The sequence below is a fragment of the Mandrillus leucophaeus genome, unplaced genomic scaffold (assembly GCF_000951045.1).
Source record: "Mandrillus leucophaeus isolate KB7577 unplaced genomic scaffold, Mleu.le_1.0 Scaffold432, whole genome shotgun sequence".
Taxonomy (NCBI): Eukaryota; Metazoa; Chordata; class Mammalia; order Primates; family Cercopithecidae; genus Mandrillus; species Mandrillus leucophaeus.
The window spans coordinates 1,591,535-1,603,869 of record NW_012104610.1 but is presented as its reverse complement, the minus strand read 5'-3'; the positions used below and the strand labels follow the sequence as shown (position 1 = coordinate 1,603,869).

General features: G+C 44.8%; 1 protein-coding gene across 3 annotated transcripts in view; it reads right to left on the bottom strand.

The window, feature by feature from the left end:
- The window catches only part of STIM1 (stromal interaction molecule 1), a 240,585-nt gene extending 228,250 nt beyond the window's left edge, over positions 1 to 12,335 (bottom strand). For all 3 annotated transcript variants that reach the window (XM_011993720.1, XM_011993722.1, XM_011993721.1), the window contains exon 1: positions 11,687 to 12,335. In XM_011993720.1, coding sequence (XP_011849110.1) covers positions 11,687 to 11,825 — 139 coding nt within the window. In that variant the 5' untranslated portion in view covers positions 11,826 to 12,335. The remainder of the gene's footprint in view (positions 1 to 11,686) is intronic.

Sequence of the window (12,335 nt, the reverse complement as noted above, 5' to 3'; positions counted from 1 at the left end):
TTTTTTTTGAGACAGAATCTCACTCTATCATCCAGGCTGGAGTGCAGTGGCATGATCTTGGCTCACTGCAAGCTCCACCTCCCTGGTTCACGCCATTCTCCTGCCTCAGCCTCCCGAATAGCTGGGACTACAGGTGCCCGCTACTATACCCAGCTACTTTTTTTTTGTATTTTTAGCAGAGATGGGGTTACACCGTGTTAGCCAAGATGGTCTCGATCTCTTGACCTCATGATCGACCTAAGTCTCCAAAGTGCTGGGATTACAGGCATGAGTCACCATGCCCGGCCACTGTCATCATCATTCTTACCATTGAAGTGATTTCAGTTGTCTTAATTACATATTTATCTCTTCCGAGACATGAAGTGTGAGTTCCAGTGACCTTTGCTCTTGTCAGCAAAAGTTTCTCGAAACAAGACCTCCACAAATTTGACCACCCAGCAACAAATACACACACAGACACACACTGCTTTCTAACCTGTGTGTGTATTACATCTGAAGTCCACCCATCTCCCCTGGCTGCTATATTTCAGAAGCCAGCTCTGGGAACTTGGCAAGCACAGACACATTTGTTCGAACATACACTGTAGTGACGAGAGTTCTGAGAGCTTCCTGAGAGGCCTGAGATAACCCAGAGAGGCCCAACAGGAGCAGAGCTACTGAATCACAATGAGAAAATTAGAGGCACATGAGATTTGAAAGGCTGCCTGCTTGCCTGCCTGCCTGCCTGCCAGTGAGATTTCTGGTCATTACCCAGGCCAGAGATCAACATAAGGCAGCCAGGAGCTCTGTGTATATGGCCAAGAGAGGAAAGGGTCAGATAAGCCCTCACTGGGCCGTGCTGGCAGCACAGTTGCTCTTACTCTTTTGTCTTCTCCATCACGTCTCCAAAGAGGCCCCTCCCCAATGTCTTGAAGGAAAGCTGATGCGATGCCTGCTCAGGCTGGAGTTCTCAGCATCAGAGATAACATTTAAAAAGCCAACAATCTTCACAGGACTATCCTATCTCTCTGCTGCACAACAAGCCTAGGAGTGGGAACCATGAAAGGTTTCCTCCTCCGTTCCACAAGCTAGTCTCAGCAAAGTAGTGAAAGTTCATTCTGTTCATTCAGCTGCCTCAAATTGGACCTGAGGTAAACCCATGTGGGCCATGGAACCAAAGACAGGGAGCAGGAAGACCCAAGGAGGCCTTGCCTACCAGTCTCATGTCCTCTTCAAGCACAGTTCTTCTCCACTCCTACTGCAGCCACCTGCTCAGGGTAGTCATTGCTGTGGCAAACAAAAACTGCCAACTAAAGTCAATAGCCAAACCATCCCTCAGTATGATGGATAACTGTCACTGAGCACAGCTTCAGTAGGTGCTTAGTAAATAGGGATGAAGTACTAGGTCAGGCAGAAAAATAATCCCTACAGAACTCCTCAGAAAACCCACCATGTGAATTCTATCCCAATCCCAGGGCATGCTTGTCTAAGTGTTTTACAGGAACTGATGTCAAGTACTTGGTACTCTCCCTCCCTACCTACTAAATCCAAAGATCAATTCATTGTTATTGATTCATTTATTCAACAAATTTCTATTAGGCACATACTCTCTGACCAGCACTCTCATAGGTACTGAGGATATGTACTACAGCCAATAAACCAGACATGGCTCTTGCCCTTAAGAGACAAGGAAATATGCAAAAAAATAAATAAATAAAACACAGTTTTAATTTATTTTTACTTTTCTTTCTTTCTTTACCCTCTCTTATGGTGCTGATAACTCCATTTTTCAAGTGAGGAAACTGTCGTTTGAGAGCTTGGGTCATACTGTCAGCAAGAACTCAAACTAATGCCCAGTGCTCTTGGGTACTAGCTTACTATAAAAGACATATCTTGAGAGGCTGCGGCGGGCGGATTACGAGGTCAGAAGTTCAAGACCAGACTGATCAACATGGTGAAACCCTGTCTCTACTAAAAATACAAAAATTAGCTGGGCGTGGTGGCACGCGCCTGTAATCCCAGCTACTCAGGAGGCTGATACAGGAGAATCACTTGAACCTGGGAGGCGAAGGTTGCAGTGAGCCAAGATTGCGCCACTGCACTCCAGCCGGGGGACAGAGCGAGAATCTGTCTCAAAAAAAATAAAAATAAAAAAAAGATATATCAAGTTGCCTCTTGTTGTAAGTGGCATAAGCAGGGTATGAAGTGTACAGAGAGCACTGTAGATAGTAAGTGCTACCAGAGTTTGTTCAGAGGTCAGCAGTATCTCACAGCTAGTATTAGTGTCAGGAAAGACTTAATAGAGGACTGGAAGTAGGAATAAAGAAGGACAGGTAAAGACATTCTGAAGGAAAGTTAAATGACATAAGTGAAAACAAAAGTGAAGCAGTATAAATAAAAGTTTGTTCTGCAGATCAGAACAAAGAAAAAAGCCTGGCTTGGCCAAGAATGCAGCAAGGGGAGCAGAGGGAGATGGAGTGAGCAAAGTGGTCTGGTGCTGGAACTCTTGAGTCAGGAAAGCAACCACCACCCATAGAGAAATTTTAGAACCTGCACCTTCTCTATTCCATGCTCCCCAGCAGAAAACAAAAGTGTAAGTGCTATTGGCTCATTTCCAGATTTTTCTTGCATGACTTCTCACACAAAAGAAATCTACTCCATTCTGATAAACATGACAGGACCACAGCCATCCCTCTTCAAGTCTCGCCTGCCCTAGCAAGTTGTGTGAACATAGGTAAACTTGTCAAATTCTCAGTGCCCAGAGAGCTTCCCATTGGCACCTTCCAGGTGGCCAACAGTAACCCCACAAAGTTTTTAATAAATTTACCCTGCCTGTGGAGGCCCAAATCCATAATGGAGCCAGCTGAACGGCTCAATGGTGAGACATAAGGCTCTGACCCATCTCCTTCAGATGCCTATTCTATACATCCCAGCAAACAGATTCCTCATTGCTCTGAACAGATATTCTCAAAAGAGTGGTACAGGCTGCATATATTAAGCACCATATAAAACAGATATTGCTGGGCTTCTTTTTCTGTGCCTAATATAAAAACCTCTCTAGCTGGATAGGTGCAAAGAAGCAGCACTTGACATTTGACTTTGTATATCCCTAATTCTGCCCAGACCAATTTCTATGAACATAATATAAAACTGTGAACTGCTTCCTGGTTCTCCTCTGTATAGGTCCCAGACCTCCTAACAATCCAAACAGGCTCCATTAGGGTAGACAGCTCCACAGCAGAGTAAGAACAACATATGAATGAGAATCAGAGAAAATTATATTCTAGCCCTGGCTTACCAAAACCTTGGGGAAGTTTGTTCTTCTGATACGTAAATAAGAAGTTTGGGAGAGATGGTCTCTAAAACCCCTTCCAGCTTTCACATACTAGGATTTAAGTCCTAGCACCTAACACCAATGGCCTAAAAAGTCAGAATAAAGTTTTTCGTCTGTCATTGTGAGTCCCAATGCAATGCCATCTACAAATCTAACTCTCAGAAGCCAAGTTGGAGTAGTAAAGGCTCCAAAGTCAGTGGCTGTAAAATGGGCTCCAAAAAAAAAAGGTATCAAACAAAAAAGGTTGGGAGGCAGGACTACAGTCTAGGATAAAAAGCTAGTTTCACATTGGAGCCCAGGAGTCCAGGGAGAAGGAAAAAAGGATACGTCATATCAAAGCAATGAAGTAATGCATGAACCAAGAGACACAATATAAAAGGGAGTATAAAAAGACTCCACAAGACTCTAGGTCATAAGCAAAGGAAATCAAAGAAAAACTAAAAGGCCGCAGCACCTAGAAGTGATTGTTCCCCAGAGCATGGCCCTTGGGCAATGTCAGAGGCATCCTTTAAGATGACCCCTAGTGGTCCTTGCCCTCCTAGTATTCATGCCCTTATGTAATTCCCTCACCTTGAGGATGGGCTGGACTTACTAATGAACAGAATATAGAAGAAGTGATGGCCTATCAATTCCAAGATTAGATGATAAAAAGATGGAAGTGTCCATCTTAGGCACTCTCTCTTTCACTCTCTTGGACCACTTGTTCTAGGGGAAACCAATCATCATGTCCAGTATAGCCCACTGTAGAGACCCATATGGCAAGGGACCAAGGCCTGCCAACAACCATGTAAATTAGCTTAAAAGCAAATACTCTCCCCCAAACAGAGTCTTCAGCCCCAGCCAACAGCTTGACTGCAATCTCATGAGAGACTCTGAGCCAGAGGCACCCAGTTAAGCAATATACAGACTACCGATGCACAGAATCTATGAGATAATAAATGTTTATTATTTTAACCCTCTCTATTTTGCATAATTTGTTATACCCCAATAAGTAACCAATGCAGTGGACCAGGCCCTTTTGCTCAGCCATTTCAAGACTGCAGGTGAAGTTAGGGAGGGTGGATATACTCAATAAGAGAGTACAGCTGGAGCTAAGGTCAAATATTAGCACCCAGACTTTATTAACAGTCTCCCCATGGCCTACAGCAAGCCTTGAATAAAAGCCTGGTTTGCCGCACCAGAGTTATGCATGTTGTCTGGGTATAGCTGCAGTAAGACAATGAAACTACAGTAGTCCTCCTTTATTCTCAGGGGATACATGCTAAGACCCCCAGTGGATAGCACCAAACCTATACCTACTATGTTTTCCTACACATACATACCTATGATAAAGTTTAACTTATAAATCAGTAAGATGTGAACAACAATAACTAATAATAAAGTAGAATAATTGTAACAATATGTCAGCAATCACTCTTGCACTTTGGGGCCATTATTAAGTAAAATAAGGATTACTTGAACATAAGCACTGTGACACCAAGACAGTTGATCTGATCCCTAAGATGGCTACTAAGTGACTAAAGCACAGGTAGCTTATGGTACATGAATATGCTGGACAAAGGGTTGATTCACGTCCTGGGCAGGATGGAGCAGGACAGCATGAGATTTCATCATGCTACTCAGAATGGTGTGCAATTTAAAACTTATGAATTATTTCTGGAATTTTCCACTTAATATTTTCAGATTTGGCTGGGCACAGTGGCTAATACCTGTAATCCCAGCACTTTGGGAATCCAAGCTGGGAAGATCCCTTAAGTCCAACAGTTCAAGACCAACCTGGGCAACATGGAGAAACCTCATCTTTTCAAAAAATAGAAAAATTAGCTGGGCATGGTGGCACATGCCTGCAGTCCCAGCTACTTGGGAGGCTGAGGTGGGAGGATCACCTGAGCCCAGGAAGGTCGAGACAACAGCATGTATCTTATACATGTATATATACTTTTTTTACCCCCAGACCTCAGTTGACCTCAAGTAACTGAAACCACAGATAAAAGGGGACTACTTGACTGGGCACGGTGGCTAACGTCTGTAATCCTAACACTTTGGGAGGCCAAGGCACACAGATCAGGAGGTCAGGAGATTGAGACCATCCTGGCTAACACAGTGAAACCCTGTCTCTACTAAAAATACAAAAAATTAGCTGGGTGTGGTGGCCAATATGCAGTACTTAAAGGAACCTGCTCAGTCATTCGGATGCATATGCAACTCCGGAGTACAGAAGAGGTAGCACCTCCTGGGATAACCCTTGGCCAGTGAAGGTGAGGTGGTGGATAAATACTCCCCTCCTCTATCACCTGTAGAATGCAATGTTTCTCTCTCTTAACCTTTGAATTAGGCAGCAGCTTTCTATAAGGCTTCTCAGAAGGTCTCTAAGTGGCACTGAGCCTCAGATGCTCACAGTGGTGTTAGCTCCATAGTGCACCTGTCCATTCCCTGTTTCATTCTTCACAATTCCCATCCCTCATTTCTTGAAGTCACTTCTCCAAAATAAACTCTCTGCAAGGCCCTATCCCAGGTCTTACTTTTTAGGGGGAATTTAGGATAAGACAAGGTCTTGGGATGATTTCCTGCTTTTAGACCACAATTTTTTTCAAAGTCATTTGAAAGTATTCAATGTATTATTATTTATACTTTGTTGTATATCTTAATATTTCATGATTTTTTTAATCAACTGTAACAACAACAGCAACAACAAAGCTCTGGAGGCCCAGTTTGGTCTCTTTTTTTCTCCCTAAAAGCCTGACAGCAACCAGACCTGCTGAGTTTCCTAAAGAATCATTTCCCACAAAGGGAAGTGTACCACAGCATGCCCACGAAGCCACTCAGCAATGTATATCAAAGGCTACCCAGCAGGAAACCAGAGGGGCCCCTCGGGGCTGAAACTCAAGTCCTGTAGAGACCTAGGAAACTACTCCCCTCAACAAGATCTCATCACTTCCTTGCCAAAGAGCTGTTCTTAACACGAAGGCCCCATATCCCTAAGGGGCCCGTAGATAGAATTCAGGAGGCCTGTGAATTTGGATGGGAAAGAAATTACATCTTTGTTTTCAATATTCTCTTACTGAAAGTTAGCATTTCCTTCAATTACATATGGAGCAACCAACCACAATAATATTAGCAATACCTGTGATTTTGTCATCAATAGAAATCAACAGATGTTTTCATATCACATTACATTGCTACAGATATCTCAAAGTATTATTTACACTCATCATTACTTCTAAATTACAGTAAAAAATAGAGGCCAGGCGCGGTGGCTCATGCCACCTATAATCCCAGCACTTTGGGAGGCCGAGATGGGAGATCACGAGTTCAGGAGATCAAGACCATCCTGGCTAACAAGGTGAAACCCCCATCTCTACTAAAAATACAAAATAATTAGCCAGGCATGGTGGCGGGCGCCTGTAGTCCCAGCTACTCGGGAGGCTGAGGCAGGAGAATGGCATGAACCCGGGAGGCAGAGCTTGCAGTGAGCAGAGATCGCGCCACTGCGCTCCAGCCTGGGCAACAGAGCGAGATTCCGTCTCAAAAAAAAAATAGAACCACTACTAGATCACACATGACTGCAATCTTCCTACCTATGGGCGCTCATGTGAGGTGGCTGGCCAACAATGAAGCAACTCTGCCTAATTATCATCCAGCTACCAAACAGTGAAACCAGATATTTACAATGCCCCCTTTCCTCCAACCTCCCCAAGTTAGACTACTCTCTCCTGTTCTCTTCTGCCTCCACCCAACCCCTCCTTTCCAGGAAGCCCTCTGCAGCCACCTTAGTCTAGCCCAGCCCACACAGATCTCTTTTAACCCTTAGCCTACAATGTCTATACTGCCTGATTTTGCACATCATTAAGCCTGTACATTATGTTGTATTTAATATTCCCTAAATAAATGTGGCCTTACAAAACGTTGACTTCTTCAGTAGCCCTAAGTTCCTTCCATAGTGAAAAGCAAGCAGTGAGCACCCATTATTTTGACTTATAAATTGAAAAACTGATTAAGTTAAGGTCCCTGACTCAAATTTCCTAGTCTAGTTCTACTAATAACCCACCATGAAACCTCTAATGCCTCTCTGGATGCCAGTTTCCTCATATGTAAAAATAGGTGGGGTGAACTAACTGATGTTTCTATCTCTTAACCTTTGAATTAGGCAGCTGCTTTTCATCTCAAGATCTGAGAAAAATTACAAAGAAACTGTAAAGCCTCCCCCAGCTCTCCCAGGCAGGGTTAGTCACTTACTCCTCTGGGCTTCCCACAGCTTTCTGCATGTCTATACAATACCTCTATTGCAGTATTTATCAGAAAGTTTTGAGAGTGGCTAAAGTAGAGGTAGAGAGAAGAATCAGACTGCCTGGATTCAAATTCTGGCTTCCTTATTATTTGTGTAAACATGGGCAAGTTATTTAACCTCTCTATGATTTAATTTTCTCACCTATAAAATGGGGATAACATAACATAGGATGGTAATAAGAATTTAATAAAACAAAATGTTTAAATAGTGCCTGACATGTAGCAAGCTCTAAAAAAGTTAGGTGCTATTATTATCATTGATGTTATTGCATTAATCTGTCCTACAATTAGGTTCAGGCTTTAACTAAATCTCTGTTCCCCTCTCATTCTCCATGATAGCATCCTGTTTTATGTTTTCTTCCATGCCACTTTCCACAAGATAATATATTTATTTATGTGTTTATTATCTGTCTCATCAACAAGACTGTAACTTCCATGAAGGAAGGAACATGTCTGTTTTGTTCATCCTTAAATCCCCACAGGAACATATTACCTGGCCCAGAGAAGGCACTCAAATATTAATACTTGTTTAATAAATACCATATTAGCTGGCATTGTTCAATGTTTGCTGAATCAATTAACCTAGCTAAGGGTGATTGTCAAAACTGAGGCCTGGGAGCAGATTATATCCTGGCTACCCCAGGCTTAGTGTGTCCCTCTCCCCAGGCCCCAGTATTAGCTTCAGCCAAGCCCCACCTACCTGCTCTTGGCCCTAGCCCAGTTCCGGGAGCCAATCTCAGCTAAAATTAGCATAGCTACCAAGATGGCCAGGCCATTTATAGCCTTGGAGGCAGCAGCAACTAGCTGGGGATAGGAGGCAGGGTTCTGGCCTGCCACTCCATCAGAGGTTGATTGAGAAGCCAGCCTGCACTCTGCACACTGCCTAGATGCCTATCCTCCAAGGTCCTGTCCTAGCTACACTGAACCAAACCACAGTTCCTGATTAGAGGCCCTCGATACCTCCAACACTGGCAGCCACAACTCCAGACTCCACCTGAGGTCCCTCAGGCACATTCTACAGAAACCATTATCATTTTCTAGAGTCTAAGGGTGGTTCCAAGCATCTGTATTAGGCCAGCTTCAGAAACGCAAGCCCCAGAGTTGCACAGGCAGGCAGAGATCTTTACTGAGAAAGTGACTTAGCATGGCTGGGTGTACAGGTATTAAGGAGCGAGAAGGTGACAGGAATGGCCTCTCCACGGCCCAGTGAGAGATCCTCCTTGCAGAGCACCTGCCTTCACTCCAGGATCAGGCTTTCGTAGTGTTTATTGTATGCATGCTAAAGCCATAAGCATTTTAACTAAATCATTCTTAGAATCAAATATTTTAACTAACTAAAAAGAGACAGATGGGTATATACATCCAAAAGATAAAAAATCAAATTCTCTGGGCCCCTGCAAAACACTCTCCAGAGCAGAAAAAAGTGCAGCTCTTTTCTTGGCTCTCAGCTACAGAGTCACTAGGGCCTGCCTAATTGTCAGAAGGAAAGCAACAGTCTCTGGCCCTGCCTAGCACTCCTTTAACAGGGCAGGACCTGAGAAGATGGAAGAAATCCAAGACTTAAGCATCAGAAGATCTGCCTATAAGAAAGACCAAGCACAGGACCAGGTTTCTTCACTCATAAAAGTGGGAACAATACCACCTGCCCTGCATTGTAACAGGGCTATTGTGAGACTGTTGGAAAAACAGCTGTGTAATTGTAAAATACAAACTGTAGAGAACACACAAATTGACTGGGTATGCTGAATCTGATTTTTAATAGTAGTAGTTTTAAGAGCAAGTAAACCTCCTCCTGTGTTCTGGGGATACAGAGAGGCAGGAAAGGATGCAAGAGTTCCTAGTTGCATAGAAAGTTTCTCTCCAAACTCTTTTGAAGATCCCAGTCTATATGAACCACCTCTTTGCAAAAATAAGTCCCTTTCTGAGTCAGAGACAAAACCCCAGGCAGACCCAAGGGGAAAAGCTACCATAACAATAGTGTTGGAACCTCCAGGTTTCCACAAACCTTAGACATTCACAGCACCTAAGGTCTCTCTGAGACTTTCCTCCCTGGAATTCACTATTATTGTGACAACATAAACCAGTTTCTAAACTGAGCAAGAGTAGGTCTAAGTGGTATAATCAGCATAGCCAGGCCTCTGAAATATAAGCTGTGTGAAGAATTGTCTCCAAAAACTCAAGTCATGGGGTGGTCCTGAGGAAGGCTAGAATGCCTTTTACAAGCAAAACAAACCAACAACAACAACAACAACAACAAAAACAACCTTCCTAATAGCCAATGTCTAAAATTCAAAATTTCATCCCTTTAGTTTATGTCTAAAATATAGAACAGCCACTCCCCAAAAAATATTCATTTTATGTCAGGCACTCACACTTTGGAGTGAAAAAAGACATATTATCAGTTATAAATAGGAATGTCACAGGGATAGCAAGAGATGATAACTAGGTCTACTTCACAGTTCAGTCTACATTTGCCCACTAGTCTTTCCCTTCATAGCCCAAAGAGAACCAAGCTTTGAGTCAGGTGTCAAGGGTCAAGGAGACTCTCTATGGAGAGACAGGATTAATAGGCAAGAAGAACCTATCTAGAAAGCAACAGCCAGGTATCCTACTTACAATATGGGCAACCCTGGCCTCATTTGGAAACTAGCCCCCTTGGAACATCTGGAACTTAAAAAGGTATCGCCCAATAAAGGGTCTACCACCAAAGCCAGCTTCTGGATCCATCCATGAAACTCCCCAGCCACCATGACCTATTATTTCCTTTTCTTACTTGTATCAGCAGGTGCCCACTGAGACATCCCCTCATTTGAACTTGCTTATGCTCAGAAACAACTCATCTATAAACTCTCCCCAACTCTGCAGGTCACAGCTTTGGGCAGATCACAGCCAAACGGTGAGAGAAATGAGAAAAGAGAACTGATCTTCTAAGCCTTATGTAAAATGACTGGATTTTAACAGAGTTCCTTGACGGGTACAGTGGCTCACATCTGTAATCCCAGCACTTTGGGAGGGATCCCTGCACAACACAGACAGACCCTGTCTGTACAAAAAATTAAAAATAGAAAGAAAAAAAAAAGTTAGCCAGGCCCAGTGGCTCTTGTGTTTAGTCCCAGCTACTGGGAGGCTGACACAGGAGGATGACCTGAACCCAGGAGTTTGAGACTGTAGTGAGCTGTGATCACACTACTGCATTCCAGCTTGAACGACAGATCAAGACCCTGTCTCAAAAAAAAAACAAAACAAAACATAAAAGTGTTCCTTTCTACTGCAAAAGTATACCAGGGTTCCTGCTGCCTGATACGCCTTCGCAACTGCATAGGAAAAACCACGACAGATCAAAAGTAGCATGGTTTCCCTAGCAAGCAGACTTGGGGGGAGGACGCGGTGAAGGCGAGGGGAACTGTAGCTGGAATTCCCACCCTCATCAGTCAGAAGAAACAGAATAAGCAACAAGTGGTCCCAGGAATTATATCATGTCTATGTCAAGAAAAGGCTATTTAACACCCTAGTGGTAAATAGGATTCCATCTAAGGAACTGTCTGGATATTTCAAATGCACACAGCAGAGACAAGACTACCTAAGGGAAGGGTGGGACTAGGGTTCCCACAGTTGTTGGAATAGGTACACCTGAACCCAGGCTTTCAGGCAACAGAGTTGGCCCAGCCTTAACTTTCCCTTTCCAACATAAGTGGCCCCAACTTCCCCCATGCTGCTCAGTACTAAAACTGACTAGGAGCAATGAACTTATCATCTCACCAGGCCATTCTTCCAGACAAGTAGGCCTAAGATGGGGTCTTTCCTTGCTGATCTAAAAGGTCAAGTTGCCCCAAAGGCTTCTTATTACTGTCAAGAAAAAAAAAAAATCCTGAAGGGGTGATGAGGAAAGTTGTTCAGGAAAGATAGAGACATTTGCCATGACTACTGACCAGAAAGAACTTCTTGGACTACCTGGAACAGGCAGTGCCATGTGTGGATCCTCCATGAACCTCACATGTACAAACCTAGATTTCAACTTGCCCACTTCGGGCCACTCAGTTCTGAGCCAAAGCCTACAGCCCAGTCCAGCCCACAGCAAGGCCTTACCTGCTGCAGTGGACTCCTCAGAGTTGGCCCCCGAGCTGGTTCCTGTCGCCTTCTCACTGTGAATATGGCTGAGGCTCTGACCCTGGTGCAGGAGGAGTCCCCAGAGGAGCCACAGGGCAAGACGGACGCATACATCCATGACTCTAGGTCTCAGTCAACATGCGTCTGATGTGGACACCTCGGGATCCCAAAGGCAAAGCCAGGAGCCCGCGAGTGCAGCCGACGGTCTCCAGGCAAGACGCCCTCGCGGCTCCGCAGCTGTCCAGCCACCCGCAGGCCTGCCCCCTCCAACAGCCAAAGGTCAAGTGCTCCAAGTTTGAGTGCGGGAGGAGGGCTGGCTCCTCAGGTCCAATAGTGGGTCCGCCGGGGCTGCGGCGGCCTGAGCTCGTGCGGCTTCCGGAGACTTTGGGCAGAGTGGCTGCGGGGCTGCTGTCAGCTCCGCAGCTTACTACACCCCTGCGGGAGGGGGCGGCAGGAGTCCCCGCGGGCACAGGAGTGGGGAAGGAAGAGCAGAGAAAAGAGGCAAGAAGGGGGCACCTGACCTCGCCCTGCCGAAGAGCGGCTAGCAGCAGAAGCTGGGGAGGGCGTGCGACCCGCAGGGTCCTGAGGGCGCGGGCGTCTCCAGGATCCTGGGCCTCCTAGGCCGAGG